This window comes from Hemicordylus capensis, chromosome 1, assembly GCF_027244095.1.
Source record: "Hemicordylus capensis ecotype Gifberg chromosome 1, rHemCap1.1.pri, whole genome shotgun sequence".
Lineage (NCBI taxonomy): Eukaryota > Metazoa > Chordata > Lepidosauria > Squamata > Cordylidae > Hemicordylus > Hemicordylus capensis.
Window position 1 is genome coordinate 243,169,308 of NC_069657.1, and position 21,611 is coordinate 243,190,918.

General features: G+C 44.9%; 1 protein-coding gene across 4 annotated transcripts in view; it reads left to right on the top strand.

Moving 5' to 3' along the window:
* The window catches only part of COL4A1 (collagen type IV alpha 1 chain), a 214,336-nt gene that overhangs the window by 181,546 nt on the left and 11,179 nt on the right, over positions 1 to 21,611 (top strand). Inside the window, exons 43-51 of one of the 4 annotated variants that reach the window (XR_008313135.1) lie at positions 97 to 230; positions 1,656 to 1,728; positions 2,944 to 3,015; positions 9,401 to 9,529; positions 10,844 to 10,942; positions 12,589 to 12,801; positions 14,426 to 14,492; positions 14,591 to 14,837; positions 15,263 to 15,875. Coding sequence is in view for 2 of the 4 variants with exons in the window: in XM_053283868.1 (XP_053139843.1) it covers positions 97 to 230; positions 1,656 to 1,728; positions 2,944 to 3,015; positions 9,401 to 9,529; positions 10,844 to 10,942; positions 12,589 to 12,801; positions 19,407 to 19,584 (898 nt within the window). In the remaining 2 variants the exon portion in view is untranslated. Of the gene's footprint in view, positions 1 to 96; positions 231 to 1,655; positions 1,729 to 2,943; positions 3,016 to 9,400; positions 9,530 to 10,843; positions 10,943 to 12,588; positions 12,802 to 14,425; positions 14,493 to 14,590; positions 15,881 to 19,406; positions 19,585 to 21,611 lie in introns of those variants that run through there. The other 3 variants (XR_008313136.1, XM_053283869.1, XM_053283868.1) reach the window with 3 other exon arrangements.

Genomic DNA, 21,611 nt, shown 5'->3' on the forward strand with positions numbered 1-21,611 from the left:
TGAGGGTGGAACCCGGCCAGATTTCCTCTGACCAGCCACTGCCATCTTCTTCTAAAATAAACTTTGCCAGTACATTGTTTTCCATTTCTTCTTTAGGACAACCTGGGCCACAAGGATCTCCAGGAGTTCCAGGATTATCAGGGCCAAAAGGAGAAAAAGGAAGCCCAGGTTGGCCTGGACAAGCTGGAAGACCTGGATTCAAAGGGGACCAGGGATCTCAGGGAATCCCGGTAAGTTAGTTTTTGGAGTGTGAGTGCTTTCTCAGTCATAGCAGCATATTGTATTATTGTAGTATTATTGGTAGTAATCCTAATGAGCAAGGGTTAGTTTTATTATTTTCAGTGAATGGCTATATTGGCCATAGAGAATAGAATTTTTCGAACTGGTGTCTTTAGAATCATGCTGATAGTCTATACCTTCCACATAAGTATTGTCCCTTTCCAAACTGATTAGATGTTGTTCAGCCTGCAAGAGGCCTTGGGCAGGCTTTTATACATTGAAAGATATTTATCCTTTCTCTGTTCTGCTACTCTCCTCCTTACTCATCCACCAGTACCCCACACCCAGCATATATTCCTATTTTTAACAGCAGTTTAATGTAGATATTACAGCATGAGAAAAAGGATGCAACACTGCAGCACCTGCAGACCAAAAGACCAGCAGTCTCTCAGCAGCACCTTCAGAGAGCTATACTCCAGGAAAGAAAAGAACTACTGCTAAACAGAGCCTCCCAGTCCCATCCCAGCAAGTTGGCCCAGAAAGATGTCATGACTGATAGTATCAAAAACCATTGAGAGTCCCACTGAATCAATAGGGATCTCTTCCCCCATCCATCTCTTTACATAGGCCATCCACTAGCTCTGTCCCAAAATTGGGCTGGAAGTCAGATTGAAAGAAAATCAGATAATCAGTAGCATCCAAGAAAACCTTGGGCTGAGATGCTGGAATCTGACTAGGATTTCCATTTACAAGTACAGGGGATTCCCTAGCCTAAGAAGCAGAGGGGGCAGCGAAAGGGGAATCCTTTACCTTGAAAATGAAGGTGTGCCCGGGACAGCAGAGGTGGCAGACACATCGGGAGGCAGTGCTGGAGGCTCCTCCAACACACACACACACACACACACACACACACACACACACACACACACCACCCTCCTAAATGAACTGGGCCACAGCCAGCCTTGACTGTCACTTGGGAAGCATTGGAAGGGGGTGTTGGAGGAGCCTCTGCTGCCGCCTCCAATGAGTCTGCTGCCACCACTGCCACAGCCACCTTTGCCATCCTTGGTTCTTTCGTTTCAAGGTAAAGGATTCCCCTTTCGCCACTCCCCCTCTCCCTTCTTAGGTTAGGGAATCCCGTGCACTTGTAAAGGGGAATCCTAGCCGGTTTACCCTTTACAAGTATAGCTCCCAAGACGGCTCAGACAGCTCGATAACCGGACCAGACCCGGTTTGGCTGAGCCTGGGCTGGGCTGGGCTGGCTTGAATCTGGTCTGGATTCAAGCTGAACCAGCAAAACCAGTTCTATAAACAACCTATGTATATGGACCGCATGACTTGGCCCTGTTTTTAGAAATTGTCCACACATCGATACATTCCTCTTGTCCAACATGACTTGAGAGAGCTACAACTGAAGGTTGTTTTGTATTCTGCAGGGCAATGCTGGCTTTCCTGGAACTGTTGGCTCAAAAGGTGACATGGGACCTCCTGGAATTCCAGGCCCTCATGGTAAGAGAAAGTGAATACATGTAAGCATCCTTTCCTCTGATTTTGTGTCACAATGAAGAGGAACTAATCTTCCATTCAAATTGTCTTTAAAATATATATAATCGACGTTCTTCTAGCTGTAGATAGTATGCTTTATGAGGAGGTTGCTTTTGTTGTTTGTTGCTAGATTATTTTTATTGATTGATTGATTGATTGCTGTTCTCATCACTTAGTACAGAAGAGAAGTTTTTTAGTGAAATAACGAGAATTCAGTGACTGACATCCAGACCAGCACTGTGCTGGTGCAGCAGTACTTGAGACCCAGACTAAGGCTGCAGCATTGCTTTTTTTTTTTTTTTTAAGAGCTGCTTTCATTGAAAATGAGGATTTCCTTTTAGGAGGCACAGTGGGCTTCAGAGAGAAGAGATCTTTCAAAATCACCCATCCCCCCTCCATTACACAACAGTACAGCCTTAGTTTGGATCTCCAGCACAGTACAAGTCTGCCCGAGTGTGGACATCGGGTTAGCCATAAAGGTTGTTCACATGACCAGCCCTACCTGGGTAAGGCTGGTTGTGTGGAGTGCCGGGATCAGTCGCGAATTGATCCCAGCACTCCTCAGTGGAGTAGCCCAGGGGTTTTTTTACCCAGGCTAAAAGTGAAGTAGAAGGGTACAAGTGAGCTGCCTGCAACCCAAGCGCCCACAGAACCAGGCAGCAAGAGCACCCAGCAGCGGCAAAATACTCCATTGCACCATGCTCCTGGCGCAGTGGATTGTAGGATGCCAGAGGACTTCCTCCTCCAAATCCTACTCTGTCTCTTGCCACAGTGCCACTCGTGTGCCGCATGAGTGGCAGAGGTTTTAGGGGAAGGGCAATCATATTTGGGGTGGTAGGTAGGAGCCTGCCATTCAACTGCCATCAGCAATTCAAAATAGTGAATTTTCTTTTATCCACTTTTTAATGTAAATGATGTATTGATGTATACTTACATACCAGTCCTCTGATTGATTGATTGATTGATTGATTGATTCGATTTTTATACCGCCCTTCCAAGCTGGCTCAGGGTGGTTTACAATTACGATTCTGTTCAAGTGATTCAAGTAGTAGTAAGTCTGTGAGAAGTTTGAATATTTGGAGTATGAAGAGTATGACTGGGGAGGGATTTTTTTTTAATTATTTTATTTATTTTTAATGAGCTGAGTGCATTGACAATGAAAATCTCCTGTCTCTCTAGGTCAAAAAGGTTCTTCAGGTTTCCCTGGACTCAAAGGAGAACAAGGTGATCAAGGGTTTCCTGGAGCTAAAGGTATGTTGTGTCTTTGTCTTTGGTTGCTTTTTTTAATCATTTATTTTTCAGAAACAATTATACAGTTATATTTAAGCAATGCACATTGTATTCAGAAGTTAAGAACATAAGAACGGCCCTGCTAGATCAGGCCCAAGTCCCATCTAGTCTAGCATCCTACCACAATGGCCTACCAGTTCATTAATAAAAACATAAGAAGATTAATCAACACATTTGCACCAGTTACAGATATAATAACATATAATTGTATATTTTTTCATATATGTAAACTCAAATCATAATTTTATTTTAGATTGGAAACCCATTTGTTTCAAAAATGCAGTAAAATACAATTTAAAAACAGTCTTTAAAATACAAATAGTGTTTACTCTTTCTGGTCTATTATAGTTTATGCTGCTTCTTGCAATAACATTCAAAGATGGTGACATTGGCCAACGTCCTTGTGTACTGAGAAGACATGTCCCTGCTGTGGAGCACTGAGCATGATCCACAAAGCTGATCATGCAAGGAGAGGGGTGATTTGCACCAATCTCTCCTTTCCCTAGAATTGCACTGCACCACCCAAAAATATGTCCTGAAGATTCTGCAACTGTCGGGGACATCTTTTTGAGTGCACAGGGTACTTCAGGAGGAAGGAGAGATTGGTGAAAATCACCTCTCCCTTGAGCAACCAGCTCTGTGGAACTTTGGAAGCATTCCACAGTGGGAACACTTTTTCCCCAGGCACAGGCAGATGGTTAGTGGGAATGCTAGGCCATGTTACTAGGAACGTTTCTACATGAGCAAGATTCAGAGTTATTTTGATGTGTTAAGATAATTCATAGTGAACTAAAAATTTCAAATATTGTTGGACCAAGATTGTACTGAAAGAGGTCTTTTCCTTGTTCATTTCCTCATAATAACAAAGTTTGCTGCTATCAACAGTTGTAAACTCAAACATTTTATATTTCCCACCATTTTTAAAATCTAAGTATCTTAATAAAATCACCTTCGAATCTAATTGAATATGAATATTGTTAATGAATTTTATGTACTGTAGAACTCTGTACCAAAGATTCTTGCTTTTCAGACAATTATACCTCATATGGATACATGGCCTTATATTACTGCATTTCCTCCAATATAAGCATGAATTAAAGGTGCACAGGAATGTCCCTTTATTTAAGGCGAGTAGTTAAAAAAAAAAAGGTTCCACAATCATAAGTCTCAGAACTATACTGCTTATAAATAAGACAGCTGTTGAGCTTAGCACATTACATACATGATCTGCTAAACACCATCTAACAATGTGCATAATTTCAAGATGATCTGATAAAAATTGCCAGAGATTCAGCAAGTTTTAAAAGTGCTGAAAATGAACACAGTCTTTTTTGTCCAGTCTTTAGACAAGTGTATCATATATCAGTAATCCAAAAACATTTGGTTTACGATGAGAGTTAGGATACATTTTCTCTCATGTTCTTAAGAAGCATGGAAATAGCAAGTGGAAGTGTGCATCTTAACTTCATGCCGTAAAAACTGTAAAGACTTTCTGCAGTCTTTTATATTATGCTGCTCTAGAAATGAGACCCCATGCGCCAACACCTTTACACCTGAGTAGACCTCACCCCTTACAAGCAGACCCATAACCTTATTCCTGAGAAAACCTGGATGGTGGTTGGGAGTTGACCACATCCTTACTCATGAGTGGACCTTCAGTTCCTACTCACCAGCAGACTTTCAGCTTCATTCATGAGTAGAACCCATACTTATGGGTAATACTGAGGGACTATTTATGAGTAAGACTGTCTACCTGTGAGTAGAGATATACCCTTAAACACCAGTGAAGGGTGAGGGCTTATAAAGTTGAGGGGCAACTCACAAGCAAAGATGCATTTGTCCAATGGCAAGTGTGCTTAAAGGTCAACTCATAAGTACAGATGGGCTACTCACAAGTAAGGATATGATGTCTACCTGCAAATAAGGTTGAAAGGCTGTCTATAGTAAGTTCAGGTCTACTCATGAGCAAGGTTGTGGGTCTCTTGGCAAGTAAAAATGGAAGTCCTGCTCACAAGTAAGGTTTATAGTCTACTTGCAAGCAAGGATACAAAGTTCTCATGAGTAAGGTCAAGGGATCTATTCACAAGTAAGTGTGCGTTCCACTCATGTATAAAGGTTTGAAGCCCTACTATAGTATATAGTGTTTGGGGAAAGAACTGCATCTTATTCAGTTTTTTCTCAACAGACAGATCACCATCAGTTGTAACTGTAGAAAAATACTATTGCTAGGTTGGGACTCTTGAATTTACTATACAGGCGGCATTTGGGGGAAGAACTGTGCCTTATCAAGATTCTCAGGCAAAAATTCATAAGGGACATCTCTTGCACATAACTGGGGAATGTGCACATATTGAACTTATGCCTGGATGCATCCCTCCCCAGACTAAGCCTGTGCATGGCAAAAAATGTTAGATCCATTCCAATCCAACTGACAGGCAAATTGTTGGGAAAGTCAACATGACACCTCCCTCCCAAACTGTTGGATTGAAATAGATGCTTCCCTCCCCTCCCCACTGCCCTTTCCCCATCCTCCTCCCTTCTCTTGCTTCCTCTGCCCTTCCTCTACCCTCTCCCTATTCCCCTCCTTTCTGGACCTGTGGACAGCAGTGTGATGGGCAGAGGAGCTGGCTTCTAGGGAATCAACTAGATAGTCAAAGATAGAAAATTACAGCACTGTTGGCTAATTCATCTCTGGACATGGTCCAGTTTGAATCTATATCTATGGAAGCCAAAGCATGAAAAGAGAGAAAAATTGATTGTGTAACTGGCATGTTGACTTTGCATCACAAGCGAGGCTCACCAACTCCGCCTTCTCTGGATTCAAGCTCTGTGGGCAACCCCTGGAGGTGATTCTGGTGGAGACAAAGGATAAGAAGGCCTTATTCATGGGTGAGAAGGAAGATTGAAGGGCCAAGAACTAGCACCCTGTTAGTCACACTAACTGACTTGGGTACACACTCTTCCCAATCAAGTTTAGATTCTTCATCATTCTTTTCCAAGGGAGCAGTTCTCAGCATTATGCCAACCACCACCACCCTTGATGGTCTGATGGCAGTTGGGGGGCGGGGTGTCATCTGCTGAAATTTGCCCAGGTGTGGATGCAGAGAACTCTAGACAGGTGGGTATTGAGTAGCCACAGTTATTCACTGGAATTTCCAACATGACCCACAAACAAGTTTGTGATGTCGCAAAGCTCTCAGGATCCAGGCAAACATCAACTCTTCCTGTCAACAATTCAGCATCTATGGACATCCTGGCAATTGAGCCAGTTCCAATACACTCCATCCACTCAGGGGTCTATTCCACTTTGCCCCCTGAATTTTCAAGTGGAATGAGACTCCAAAGTTATCCTAGACCTCAAGTGACTGAAATGGTTCTTGAGGAAGAGGAGATTCTGAATGGAGAATCTACAGACTTTTGTGGTGTGTCTGCACAAGCAGGATTTTCTTGTGTTGACCAGCTTGTCCAAAGCACACCTACACATTCCTATCTGAGGGCCACAGGAAGTACCTGCACTTCTGTTACAACCAGCACCATTACCAGTACAAGGCACTGCCCACTGGACTGTGCTCAGCCCTCAGATATTCATCAAGGCCCTAGTGGCGCATTTCAAGGCAAAAGGCATTCACCTATCTTGATGATATACTGATCAGGTCTCCATCAAGGAAAAAGGAGCTCAGGGTTGTGGAAATCACCTTGAGCACCTGGAGGCACATGGCTTTGTGGTGAACAGGATAAAAAAGTTCTTTGTATCCAGTTCAGAGACTTGAGCATATTGGAGTGACTTTCAGGATTTGAGGATGTTCCTCACAGAGAAGAGACAAGACAGAATCTTTCAGCTGTTACACGCAGTCCAGAGCAACAATGTCATTGTTGTGAGGTCCTGTGGTTACATTTTAACTCATGCCCCCTCCAATGGATCCTACTGCCATTCTTGGATCAAATTGTGTCCCATTCCCAACTTCAGATTTCAGTCCCCCCAGAAATTCATTGAACCTTGGAGTATTGTTTGACATGGCAGAGATGGTCCCAGGGCGTGAGTCTGGTAATAAATGCCAGTTGATCATCACCACAGACGTCTACCTGTTTGGTTGGGGTGCTCACACAGGGAATTGGACAACTTGGGAGCCATGGTCTCGTCTGGTGATCACTGGAGCATCACCTTCCTGGAGCTGAGGGAAATCAGGCTACTCTTCAAATGTTCCAGAATGTAGGAAGTGAGTGTCATGTGCTTGTGTAGACAGAAAACATTTTGGCAAATGTTTACATCAGCTAACAAGGAGGCACAAGGTCAGGGGCTCTATACTAAGAGACATGCACCCTACTATCATGGGCAGAACAGCATCTTCTATCTCTACAAGTGGAGCACCTGGCTTGATCAGACAACAGCACAGGCATTTGGCAGTGGAATGTTGATCAAAGAGTCAGAGTGAAGGCTGGATCCTCTAGTCCTCCAGCAGGTAGTACATCATTGTAGTTGTCCAGAGGTGGATCTGTTTTGCCGCAGTAGGCAATGCCCAAATCGGTCAGTTCTCCTGAACTCCATCTCCAGCAGCTCTGGGAGTGGATGTTCTGGTGGAAACTTGACTCAGGTATTGCTGTACATTTCCTCGCTGTTGCCCCTGTTGCCCAGGGTTCTTCAGAAGCTCAAAACCAAGACAGCAGAGGTCATCCAGATTGCCTCTTACTGGCTGCGGTGCCCATGGTCCCCAGGTTTGTTGAATCTGTCATTCAGGTGAGCTGGAGGCTTCTAGTAGTGCCGGACCTTCTCTTCTATTCCATGGCTCAATGGTTCATCCTTATCCAAGGACCTTCCACTTGACAGTTTGGAGGCTGAGTGGCAGGAGTATCCAGCAGCCATACCAAATACCTTGCTTTTCTCCTCTAAGCCCATGACCAACAGGATAAATGGAGCACATAGTAGGCCTTCCTGTCTTTGTGGTCAGGTCAGGGCAGATCTCATCATCAGCTAGAAGTTAAAGATATTTTGAGGTTTCTCCAGGTCAGTTAGATCAGGGTTTGAGTACCAGCACCTTTAAGTGGCAGGTAGTGACCTGAATGGCACTCTGGATTGTCTTGGGTGACCTCTGTTTCTTGGCACCAACATGCCTGGCACTTTCTTAAAGGAGAAGGCTTTTGAATCCTTTGGTGGTTCACCATTTCCCCACATAGAATTTAAACTTACAACCCTCATGGCAAGTTCATTTTGAGCCCATGACTACATGTGAGCTTTGTACCTTGACACTCAGAATTGTGTTTCTGGTGGCCATTACATGGAGTCTGTGTGGGAGGGCTCTATGTGCTTGACCCAGAGCTGCTGGGTCTGAGCTGCCTGCAGGCTGCGCAATGTGAACCAGTGACTGTAGTAGCCTCTCTTATAACTGATATTTAGATTTGTGTGTGCTTTGTGATTATATATCCATACATGGGGTACCTGAGCTGAAGCTTTGAGGCAGAAGTGTTGCATTTTTTTTAAGTTTGAAAACTGCTCTGAGGGGATTATGTCTTATAACCATTTATAACTATAAATGATCTAAAATCCACTCCTTCACACTTTTCTCTCAACCCACAAAATCTCAACCAGTTTTTTTGTCATTTCCAATATTTTCTAGTTTTTACTTTGATCATCCTCTCTGTCTGGAAGATGTTTTATTTCAAACCACAGTTGAAAGCCCAGTTCTAAAGCCTCACCAGTTGTTCTTGACACTGCATCTGTTTTCTTATCCATTTCGTTCAGCAGTTTAGTTGTAGGGCCTTGTAGGTATTGAATACCATCTAATAAGTAATTTTGACTTAGCTGCATTTCTTTCTTTTTTTAATGTATATGATTTTTCAAATAGGGATTGTGGCAATCAGTATTGTCTTTTGATGTTTCTGCTAATATACCACCACAGTTTGTGTCTTCAGAGGCAGATAGATTTTGTCTTAGAAGAGTACAAATGTACAATCCCATAGCTCATAACTCCTCCCAACCCCCCTTTAAACTTTAATGTTTTTGCCCTTTTTAAAGAACTAGCAAACATGGATTACTTTTAATGATGTTTTCCTTACCTGGGACTCAGAGCATGCTCTCCCCCCGCTCCCCCGCATAGAACTTGATTTCTTTGAAAATAATCAAATAATAGAATGACAGCACCTGGTGAAATTATCAAAATCACATTAAGCACCATCCTAATAGGCTCTACTATGAGCACGTTTTTTGTGCCTCATACAGTGGGATACATTTAATTTGGCATGTTTCCCCCCACCCCACGTTAATACTGACACACTGTAACTGCTGAGAGGACTTTCACTACAAGCATCAGTAAACATTGTCTAATATTATTTATCTTTTTAACTTCAACAGGTTTCCCAGGACCACCAGGTCCTCCAGGCCCTTACCAGCTTGTGAAAGGTGAACCAGGTTTACCTGGTTCTGTAGGTCCAGTTGGTCCCAAAGGACTTCCTGGTCATCCAGGCCCAAAAGGACAACAAGGTTAGTTGTTTCTATGCTTTGCATACTGTCCCAGGAATTTCCTGTATGGTGCCTTACTGTTTGGCCTCAGGGCAACCCCATGGGTATTACAAAGAAACTGGTGGTGCTTGTAGCTCCTCTTCACCTCTTCATGTACCCTTAACTTAATGACATCTCGATAAGTTCTAAGTCAAGGCAGCAGGACATTTGGGATGTTCAGCTTATCATGCCATGCCTGGAGGAGTTGGGGTTTGTGGTCCGTCTGGAACAGAGCTCCCCAATTCCTTCATAGAACACAGAATACTTGGGAATCATGTTGGACACCCACAGATATTATCTGGACATGCTCATACCAGTGAAGACATCCCAGATGGTGGATCTGATGAAAGCAGCACAGCTCCTTGGCATAATGATGTATTATGCTAAGATGCAGTGGAATGGTCATGCTTCCACAATTGTGCAGCAGACTTACAGAGCTGTACTTCTGTCACAGAAATTGAAGAAGTCCTTGAAATGGAGGGTGGCACCATCATGACTATCTATGGGCGTCAGCCTAGAGATCCCAGAGAGGATTACGTTCATGACAGATGCCAGCTGTCCATCTGGGGTGCTGCTGATACATTGGTCCAGTACAGAAACCCAGAAGAGTAGCAGTTGCCAGGAGGTCAGAGTGATTCAGCTCACCCTAGTAGCGGTCTGGCTGAAGTTGCAAGGGGCCCATATCCTGATCAGGACAGACATATAATGAACTGACAAGGAAGAACCAAGGAAAGCATTCTTCACTGGGAAACAGACCATGTCATCAGTTGCCAGAGCATTACTGACTCTCAATCACAGGGGTACACCTGGAGGATTCTCCCACACTCTGGTGGAGGGATTGAGCAGACATGTTATCAAGGAAGTAGGGATGTGCACGAACCGGCACTGGGCCGGTGCAGTGTGGGGGGATTACCATTAAGGGACCAGGAGGGGGCTTTTACCCTCCCCTGCCAGCACTGACTCCAAAACCGCTGGCACAGGGCAGCAGCAGTTTTGGAGACAGCACAGGTGGGGGGAAACACTCTTAGCTGTGCTTCATACAATGAGAACATACATTTGTCTAGAATAGGGTTTCTTAACCTTCGGCTCCCAGATGTTGATGGACTACAACTCCCATCATCCCCAGCCATGTCCATTGTGGCTAGGGATGATGGAAGTTGTAGCCTATCAACATTTAGGGGCCCAAGGTTAAGAAACCCTGGTCTAGAAGGAGACCATGGAGTACTGTTCTTTCCCTTATTCCAAACAACAGTGACTTGGATCATCAAGAGGAATGACACACCTTCATTTTAATAGGTGTTACAGGACCTGTGGGTCCAACTGGATCCCCGGGCACTCCAGGATATGATGGAGCACCTGGTCAGAAAGGAGAAACTGGTCCTGTTGGTCCTCCAGGTAAGAGACAGTCTTCCATTGCAGGGATAAGCTGTATGTTTACATTAATGTAAATGTTAATAAAATTGCATAGTTTAATACATATTAAAACAATTATATAATTTAATAAGTGTTCGATTTTCTTCCAGGTATAGCCTGAAAGTTCAAATATCTATCTACAGAACTTAAATATCTGAAGTCTTCTGAACATTTTTTGTCAAGTTCTTGAGAGCTATTACAAAGGGATGGTGGGAGGATGAATTGAAAACAAAGGCAAACTATGTTCAGATACTGCACAATACATTACACCACCTGTACTTACAGTTCAGTATCTGTACTGCACCTTTTCATGATGCTGTTTTAAAGTTATCTAAATATTTTGAATCCCCAAGACGAGGGACATTGTTATGGACAAACTTGAGCAGATGCTATCCAAATGCCGAAATAGACATAGTTCTGCCAATTGTGCTGAGATGCAGTGCAAATGTGGTAGCATAGTTTGCATTAGCATGCAGTGATAGAGCACTTAGGCAACATTCAATGGATGTGTGAAACAATGATGATATAGATAAAACCAACTAGCTTGTAAGATCTATCTATATAATTCTCCTGGGTGTGCCTTGGAATGTGCGTCCCAGCGCCCAGCTGATTGGCTGGGCAGCGGACGCACCTGATTGGCTGAGGCGCACCCAGGATACGGAGGCCAGAGGCGGAGCCGGACCTGGCAACGGAGGCAAGGCTCAGGAGGGGGGAAAGAAATTGGGTGGCAGAAGTGGCAGTGGGGGCCTGGAAGCAGAGACTGGAGCAGAAGGTGCGGGGGGGGGAGAGGTAACCGCCGGCCCCAAAGAGCGCACAGATGCTCTGTGCAGGGTCAGCTAGTATTCTTAATTCTTTGAGTATTAAGGTAGTGCTGTCATTTAGAACTAGCATGGGTAGAAAGTCCTGACGGCTCTGTCTTTTTAACAAAATGTAACTTTTCCATTATTGAAGATGTGAAAAGGCTTTGAATTAATTGTTATGTTTGGGGCTTATCAGAGGCTTTAACAAATCTTAATTCCTTAGTGTGAGTGAACGAATTTGAATTATATCTATTGATAATCAGTATGCGATGTACTCTGCTTAACTGCACGATCCTGTGCATTTTTATTCAGAAGTGTGTTCAGTGTGGTTTCCTCCCAGGTATGTCTGCATAGGTTTGCAGCCTAAATATTTAAAATACCTAGTAAAATAAAGCTATAATATTTTATTCACAATATCAATATCCACTGGCTGAGTTCAGACTTCACACTAAATAGTGATTAAACCATGGGTTAGCATTATTATCATGAGTCTCAGGCTCACACACTCCCCCTTGCATGCAAGAGAAAGAAATCTGCAGCTTTCATTCCTGATTTAACACAATCTTGGGTTTGGTATACAAACCTGAAACATTCCCTTTTGTGTTAACTGCAGATTGTGAACAAGCCTAGCTTGTTCATTCCAGCTGTGGCTGGTATAGTTTGCTGTCTTTAGAGACAGTGACAAATCTTGGTTTGTTTTAAACCAGAACTGGAAGTTGCGAATCTCCTCTCCTTGCACACAAAGGGGAGGGGGAGCCCACAAGATAGTAATCATGGTTTAGTGTGGCATTTGAACCTGATCTTTGAAATACAATTCCTGTCTTTCAGGTCCTAGAGGCTTTCCTGGCCCACCTGGCCCTGAAGGCATACCAGGGTCAATGGGTCTACCAGGCGCTCCCTCTGTAGCTCATGGCTTCCTCGTGACCAGGCACAGTCAAACCACAGAAGAGCCATCATGTCCATCTGGAACAAGGCTAATGTACTATGGGTATTCCTTACTTTACGTACAAGGAAATGAAAGAGCCCATGGCCAAGACTTGGGTAAGACACCGTAGCATAATAAAGTAAAGTGTCAACTAGCAATTGAGCATATTTTGCACTAGGGTGGATCTTAGAGGAGGGCATCTCCCTAAACAGTTTCCCTACGGGTCGTATCTCACGATCATCACATCATCAGGTGACCAGCAATCAGATTCTCCAGAGGTTCCCAGAGGGTATTCCACCGATTGGTTTAGGTCCCTCCCTCAGAGTGATAGGCAGGGTCAACTTGGGGAGGGGCCGCCCTGCCTTCCCCAGACCAGCCCTGCCTAGTGAGCAGGTCGGTAAGATTTTGTGGAGCTCTCCTGAGCCCGCGATTTTTCCTTGGCTTCTCCTCTTTTCCCTGCCCTCTCAATTAGTCTTCAGTTAGGGCCGGGGCCCTACACAGGGACAGGGCCGAGTTTTGATCAGTGCTGACCAACCATGGTTTCCCCCCCAAGGCTGCCCCACATGGGCAGTTAGGGCCTTGCCACATGGTTAGGGCCTTCAGTTAGGGCCTTGCCACATGGATTGGCCAGGCCAATCGTACTGCACCTTTTTTTCCTCCTGGGGCCACATGTCTGCAGGCCTGTTTCTGGCTCTCCTCCCTCCCCTTCTGCAGTGTAGACTGTGGACTAGTTTTGGAGAGGACAGGAGAGTTCTCTGATGGCAGCACCTCCTCTGCCACATTGGCACCAAACCTACCACTTACTATGGATGGGGTGAGTGAATGTCCAATTATCCCCCGCCCTTCCTTTTCCTGATCTCAGCAGGGCAGATGCCAACCCACAATTTACCAAGTGGGTTAAGGAGCTGGTGGCTAGGGAATCCAGGGGTGCCCATTCATGTGGAAACTGTGAACCCCAAACCCTCTTGCTCTTGGACTCCTGCAAAAAAGCATGGAGGAGAAGAAGCACAAGAGGAAGTACGGCCATAGGGGATGGAACAAGCGCAGTCTAGGAGACGCAGATCCAGCAGTTCTTCCCCATCTTCTCATGTCTCTTCATCCTCGCTTTCCCCTCACCCTTCCTCCAAGCACCATAAATGTAAGCAAAAGAGCAAGGATTTGGTTGAAGAGCAAGTCCCTGCTCCCCGCCACTGGGTTGGTCACTCTGGGCACAGACGTGGGCACGAGAGCTTGTGATTAATCTGACAGCTCTGAACTGTCTATCACCAGTAGGCAGAGGGTGAATTGTCAGACGAAGAGGTGACCTTTTCTTCCAATTACACATAGGACAAGCTTTTCCAAATGGAGTTGTTTCCTACCCTCTTGGCTAGGGCTTCACAGGTTTGGAAGCAATCCGATTCAGCTGTGGGGGCTGTGGCAGTTTTCCCTCTCATCATCCCTTTCTCAGAATCCTTTGACAGGATCAGGAAATCTGAATGGGATCTCCCAGCTAGATCACGACAGATTCATATGATCCCTAACAAACTGTATACTCTGCCTGCTACGGTTATGGAATCCCTCAAGGTTCCCACCATGGATACCCCTGTTGCTGCCTTATAATCCTCTGTGGTCCTCCATTCCGAAGGGGAAAATGGCCTTAAAGACCCATGAGACAGACAAGTTTGAAGCTGCCTTATGCAAGTCCTTTGAGGCCTTGGCTGTGGCCTTCAGAGTGTTAGTTACCAATTCTGTTTTCTCCAGAGCCATTTACCTGTGGGTGGAGGACTTCTCAGCTGTCACAGAACCCAGAAAAACACCAGGCTTTTCTGTGAGTGATCCAACATCTGGTTGAAATCAACAGCATAGAACCGGTTCCGCATTGCCACATCCACTCCAGGGTCTATTCCATTTTTATTTTTATTTTAGTACCAAAGAATAATGTTGACACCAGCAGAATACTGGATCTGAAGTGGCAGAAAAGTTCCTCAAGAAGAGACACTTTAGGATGGAAGCACTCAAGCCCATCCAGGAATGCATTCATCACAGGGACTTATTTGCATCGATTGACCTGTTTGAGGCTTATCTTCATATCCAATCAGAAAACTACACCGAAATTTCCTTCAGTTCATCTATGGCATGAGACACTTTCAGTACTGTGTGTCCTCCTGTTCAGGTTGGTGTTGGCTGCTCGGGTCTTTACTAAGGCATTGGTGGCAAATCTGAGTAAACAGGGCATCTGTTCCCCTCTCTAAATGACATTCTGGTGCAATATTTGTCCAGGGAATAGGCAATGAGATACATCCAGACCACCTTAGAGTGCCTGTGGGAACACAGTTTTATGAACAACCTGGAGAAGAGTTCCTGGTCTCTGTCCCGGGTATTGGATCATCTGGGGGTGATGATAGACACTAGGTTCCATCAGGTCTGCCTGACACAGAAGAGGCAGCTCAAGATTCTGTCAGCAGTCTTAGAGCCAAGGCTACAGCAGACCTCATGGAGATGGCCAGCCTATTGGGCACATTGCTTTCAAGTCAGGATTTGGTGCCTTGCTCCTACCTCCACTCCCAGCCCCTTCAGCGTCTCCTTCTCCCCTTCCAGGAACAGATTGCCCTGATGTCCCACCTTCTATTGCAGAGGGCAGTGTATGTGTCTCTGGACTGGTGGCTGTGGACTGGTCAGCTCAGGGAAGGCACCAACCTTCAGCCCCGGACCACCTGATGATCATCACGAATGCCAGTCTGATGGGATGGAGAGCACACATGGGAGATAGGACTTTGCAGGGAATCTGGTCTGTGGAGTAGTCAAAAAGAAACATCAAATGGCTGGAATTGAGGGCTGCAAGGTTGGCACTGCTGGCATTCAACTGCGGTTCAGGGGCATCATGTTCTAATCAGGACTGACAATATATCCACAGAGGCCTACATAAACAAACATGGAGACACAAAGTCTGGATTCCTGCACAGGGAGACACATCTGCTGTCGATCAGGGTGGAACATCTAGCAGGAGTCGCCAATGTGTTGGCAGATTGGCTCAGCAGGAATTCAGTAGTGGAGTTGGAGTGGGCCTTGCATCAGACATCATTCCAGCAGCTCATCAATCACTCCAGCCTGCCAAAGGTAGACCTGTTTGCCTTGGGCGAAAATGCACACCTGAATCTTTTCTTCACATGCCTGCCATGTTCTCTGAATATAGGGACGGATGCGCTGACTGTCCCTTGGCCATGGGGACTGTTCTAGACATTTCTACTGGTTCCTCTATCCAAGGTGCTACTGAAGATCCAGACAGAGCAGGCAGAGGTGGTTCTGGTCGCTCCTCATTTGCCTCACTGCCCATGGTTTCCAGATCTCTTGCATCTAGCAGTCCAGGACGGGTGGACTATTCCAGGCTGTCTGGATCTGCTGACCCAGGGCATGGTGGGACACCCTCAACTGGACCCTTTCCATCTCACAGCCTGGCGGCTGAGGGGAGAGGCCTCAGTGTGATGAGCTACCTGGATGCTGTGCTCCACATCTCCCATATGGCAGTGGTCAGTGTGGGGGCAGGGCACACCTTGGATTACTCAAGAAGTCCCAGGTACCCTTTCCAAACCTGAGGGGCCAAGCTTTCCCACAAACTCTGGGGATGAGACTATCAGTCCCCAGAGGGAGCTTTGGCAGGAAGAGACAGGGCCAAGTGATGACTTAATGACTTGGCTGTTCCCAGGTTCTTGGCTAAGGCTACAAGAATGCTACCTCTGCAGGATGCACCCCAGCCCCTGATGCTGCAGCCTCCCTACCACCCAGGGTCAATGAGGTTTTTTCCTCAGACTCCTTCCAAGTCACTTACTGTTCCTTTCCCTGTTCCTATTCTATTAGTGGAATAGTCCAGCACAAAGCAGGTCATTTCACTACAGGTGAAACTCGGAAAATTAGAATATCGTGCAAAAGTCCATTAATTTCAGTAATGCAAATTAAAAGGTGAAACTGATATATGAGACAGACGCATTACATGCAAAGCGAGATAAGTCAAGCTTAATTTGTTATAATTGTGATGATCATGGCGTACAGCTCATGAAAACCCCAAATCCACAATCTCAGAAAATTAGAATATTACATGGAACCAAGAAGACAAGGATTGAAGAATAGAACAATATCGGATCTCTGAAAAGTATACAGTGTACTGTGCTTGATTGGCCAGCAAACTCGCCTGACCTGACCCCATAGAGAATCTATGGGGCATTGCCAAGAGAAGGATGAGAGACATGAGACCAAACAATGCAGAATTGCTGAAGGCTGCTAATGAAGCATCCTGGTCTTCCATAATACCTCATCAGTGCCACAGGCTGATAGCATCCATGCCACGCCGCACTGAGGCAGTAATTGCTGCAAAAGGGGCCCAAACCAAGTACTGAATACATATGCATGCTTATACTTTTCAGAGGTCCGATATTGTTCTATTCTTCAATCCTTGTCTTCTTGGTTCCATGTAATATTCTAATTTTCTGAGATTGTGGATTTGGGGTTTTCATGAGCTGTACACCATGATCATCACAATGATAACAAATTAAGGCTTGACTTATCTCGCTTTGCATGTAATGCGTCTGTCTCATATATCAGTTTCACCTTTTAATTTGCATTACTGAAATTAATGGACTTTTGCACGATATTCTAATTTTCCGAGTTTCACCTGTATATCATTAACAAGTTGTACTCTTTATTTAGCAGGGGAGAGTAACTGGCCCTATACACCCCTAGCACAGTACCTCCAGTGACTATTGCTGGCATCTCTATCTTAGGATTCTTTTTAGACTGTGAGCCCTTCGGGGACAGGGATCCATCTTATTTATTTGTTATTTCTCTATGTAAACCACTTTGGAAACTTTTGTTGAAAAGCGGTATATGAATATTTGTTGTTGTGCTCCTTGCCTGACACCATCATGAAGCACATCACTATACATACAGTGGACGCACCCGTGGCCATTCTCCCTTCAACAGCAGGGAGGGAGGGAGACCTCATTGTCAAGGACACCTGTGACAAATGGAGTCTGAGAAATTTTGCATAATCTGCAGTCTTGCTACCTGAATCAGTGACCATCTTTGTTAGGGCCATCCAATGGCAATCCCATCCCATGGCAAACAGCCCCTGAAAGCTGCAGATGTGACTGCCCCCCTCAAGGAGTGGGTCATGATGTCTTGGGGAGCCACCTTCTGTACTGCTTTATAATAGTCTCCTTCAACCATCTAGACAGGTTTTTGGTAGATATGTTCTGCCTCTGGTCTTTATCATGAAAACAAACAAACAGGCTCTCTGACTTTGAACTTGACAGTCAAACTCCAGGATCCATTCTGATAGTGCCTCACTGGCCAAGGAGACCACAATTCCCACAGCTAAAGTTGTTGGTACAGCAACAGGGTACTCTGCTGAGCTGGCCGGATTTGTTAATGCAGAGTGCAGTATCTCATTCTCACTTGGATGTTTTCAAATTAACAGCTTGGAGGCTGAGCAGCAATGACTAACAGAGTATAGCTATTCCACAGAGGCCATTTCCACTCCTCTGGCTTCCAGGAGAAAATTTCTAGCCCACAGGAGGAGAATTCCTACAGTATTAGCCCACAGGAGGAGAATTCCTACATAGTACATAGTACTATGTACTAATACTCTGAAACAGCAGATGGCAGCCTTGAACAGTATATTAGATTGCAGTCCAAGTTGGATCTGTTGTTGCATAGAAACACAGAGCACTCTCTCAAGGGAGTGGTGCTTATTAAGCTTCAGGTATTACATAACTTCGGGACCACCATTTTAACCCATAGCCAAAATGCTTCTTCATGCTTAAAACTCATGCTTAAAACCATTTTTCTTGTCGCTGTTTTGGAATTGGGGCTTGGTTCATCCTTCTGGATGATAGACTGTATGTGGGGAGGTAGGTAGAATTTCTAGGGATAGGTCCTTCTTCCTTTTTCTTCATCTGTACACCTTCTGGTTGCCACTTGGCATTGTTTTCCTGGTAACAGTTTGTTGTTTCTCGGGGACTTGCTATTTCCAGGTCTGATCTGGGGAATTGTGGATCTTCTCCCAGGGGAGTCAACTCAATTAGCCCTGCCTCCTAATCCAAGTGGGAGGTGTATCCTGAAGGATACTAACTGCTCTTCCTACCTAGCATAGGTATTTATAGTAAGTAAGATTTCCCATTTTCAAACATTAATGGAGCAGGAAGCAGGTTGCCAAACTTGTAAGCTCTAACCATAAGAACTGTTTGACATTTGAGCAGTTTTGTCTCATGAACTGGTGAGCTCATCTTCACTAGAGGTTCCCAGACGGAAGCTGGATAGCCATAAGTCAAGGATGCTTTGGCAGATTTCTGCACTGGGTTGGAGTGGACTGGAAGACCTCCAAGGCCCTTTCCAGTTCTAACATTCTGAGACATATAATGGCCATCTGGATATGAAGAGCAAGCAGTGCAGGAAGGCGGGTTTTAATCAGCCACAGCACAAACCACTTGTCTCACCACGTGGATCACTAGCACTTTGTCAGTACACAGTAGACAGACTGGCAGTGCAGTTGTGTTACAAATTAAACACCACAAATTAGACTGGGGAATGCAGAAAACCCCGGAGTACAGAAGGTTAACAATGATGGAGTGTGGCTTCTTCATATAAAGCAAGTGACACAAGGGTGGTACTTCTGGAGAAATGGGCTAGTGTGGAAGCCCCATTAAAAAAGGCTTGTGGTTAAAACCCTTTTAATTTTTTGCTGTTTCAGGCACAGCAGGGAGCTGTCTACGAAAATTCAGCACAATGCCTTTCCTGTTCTGCAACATCAACAATGTGTGCAATTTTGCCTCGAGGAATGACTATTCTTACTGGCTGTCTACCCCTGAGCCAATGCCAATGAGTATGGCTCCCATTACAGGAGAGAGCATCAGGCCTTTCATCAGTAGGTGAGTAATTTGCTAATATATACAGATATATTGGTCAAAAGATTCACAAGGCACATGCAGAACTTTACAGTTTGGGAAGAAGGAAATTTGCTCTAACCCCACACCCCACCCTGCTTTATGTTTATTATCACTACAAACTACTAATTATTTGCATGCACTTGGAGCTTTTTGCTTATTTTATAGATACATTTTTATTTTTGTGAACCACCTAGAGCCTTTGGAGTCAGGCAGCATATACATTAAATAAAAATAATGATACTTCAAACTTTATTTGCATTGTGGACCAGTGAAAGGGAATCATCTTTAACTTGCATAATTGGACCACAATCAATACCTACCAGAAGGATCAGGAACTTTACAGTCTTCTATTAATCTACTGCTACTATGGAGGAATGTGTGTATAGGTGCCGAGCTTCTGCAAGCTTCCATTAAGGGGGCATTTGGGGGTCTTGGGAGGGACCACAAGGCATGCCCAAAAATGTTAGCTTGTGGGTGGAGCCCAGACCTTTCCCCAAAAGCAAAAGCTACCCCTGTAGAAGCAGAGAGCACATACACTTTGTAGTCATGGGATGCTAGAACTCCTTTCCCCCCTGGATATTTGGGGGGAAGAAGGCAAGAGAAAGAACTGGGAAGGAGTGAACAATGAAAACCATTGACAATGATTACACAGTCAATACAGTGTCAGTGACAGTTACACAAGATGCAAACTATATAAAGAAAAAGGAGTAGAAAATGTCAAACACACAAGGAGATGTCCTCAAAACAAAACCTAACCAAAAAACCCCATTGTGAAAGCAACAGAATACACTGTACCAAACAAAAAAGCTAATCTGACAAGACCTTCTCAACCCTACATTTCATCTTCCTGCTGCCCATTGGAGCCCTATTCTGTCCCTTCTCTACTACTGTAACACATGAGATTTCAGATCTAATGTGACATTTTTCTCCTGGGTTCCACTTAATAATAATGCAAAAGCAGAAAATGCTTGAAGGTTTCACATTCTTGGTTCTGTTCAATTATTTCCTTGCAGTCCTTGTTTACAAAAGCTGCTCCAAGGTTGCTCCTTGAAGGTAGGTGATAATTTCTGCAACTAGTAGACTATAATTGACCAAAGTAGTCTCTGGATTTTTATTTCATAGAAAATTCATTGCTACAAGCAGCAAACATGGGTTTCAGATCGAGGTCAGAAAAGTTAAGTTCCCAGTTTGGCAAGTAGTGCATATAGCTGCCATATTGGAATCCAAATACCATGTTTTGGCAGTTCAGTACCTAATAATTTCATGAAAAGCACTTGGTGCCATGCTCTGGCTTCAGAGCAAATAATAAAGCTATTCACACGATCCCTGGCAGGGTTCCACCTACCTTCCCCCCCACCCCCAGACGGTTCTCGTGAGCACTTCATCATGTGCCCACACATTCGACACTGCTCCCTGAAATGCAGATCACTGGAGGCCGAGACTCATCCCGGCCTCCAGGAATCCCACAATGCACAGTGTGATGAGCGCGATGCATTGGGGGAGTCCCCTGGGAGTTGGGTGTTCTAGGCGCCAGGACTGCTTGCGCTTGGGCCTTTTAACCCAGGCAAAAGCCTGAGTACAAAACTCAGGATTGCAGAGGAGGCAGCACCAGGATCTGCCTCGATCCCAGAGCTGCACATGAGCAGCCCTACTCAGGTAGGGCTTCCTTAACCTTGGTAGGGCTGCTCGTGTGCGTAGCCTTAATATCTTCTTTGCTTCTGCTGTTCTTCCTTGCTCCATTCAGAATGCTAATAGCAACCTCAGCATCTATTCAGCAATCCTTGAGGAGACCAGACACCATCTCCACCTTCAGGAAAGCGCATCCTTCTGCTGGAAGGCAGGGCTGTCTTTTGACTTCACTGAGGGAATGGCATCCCTGCCCTCGCAAACCTACTTTGTCTTTTGCTTAGAAGCACAGGGTATTCCCGGAACTCTCCTGAGTTGCAGTTTCTGACTTTGTTTACTTCCCCCTGCCCCACTTCATTAATTCCTGCTTCTCTTTTCCCCGC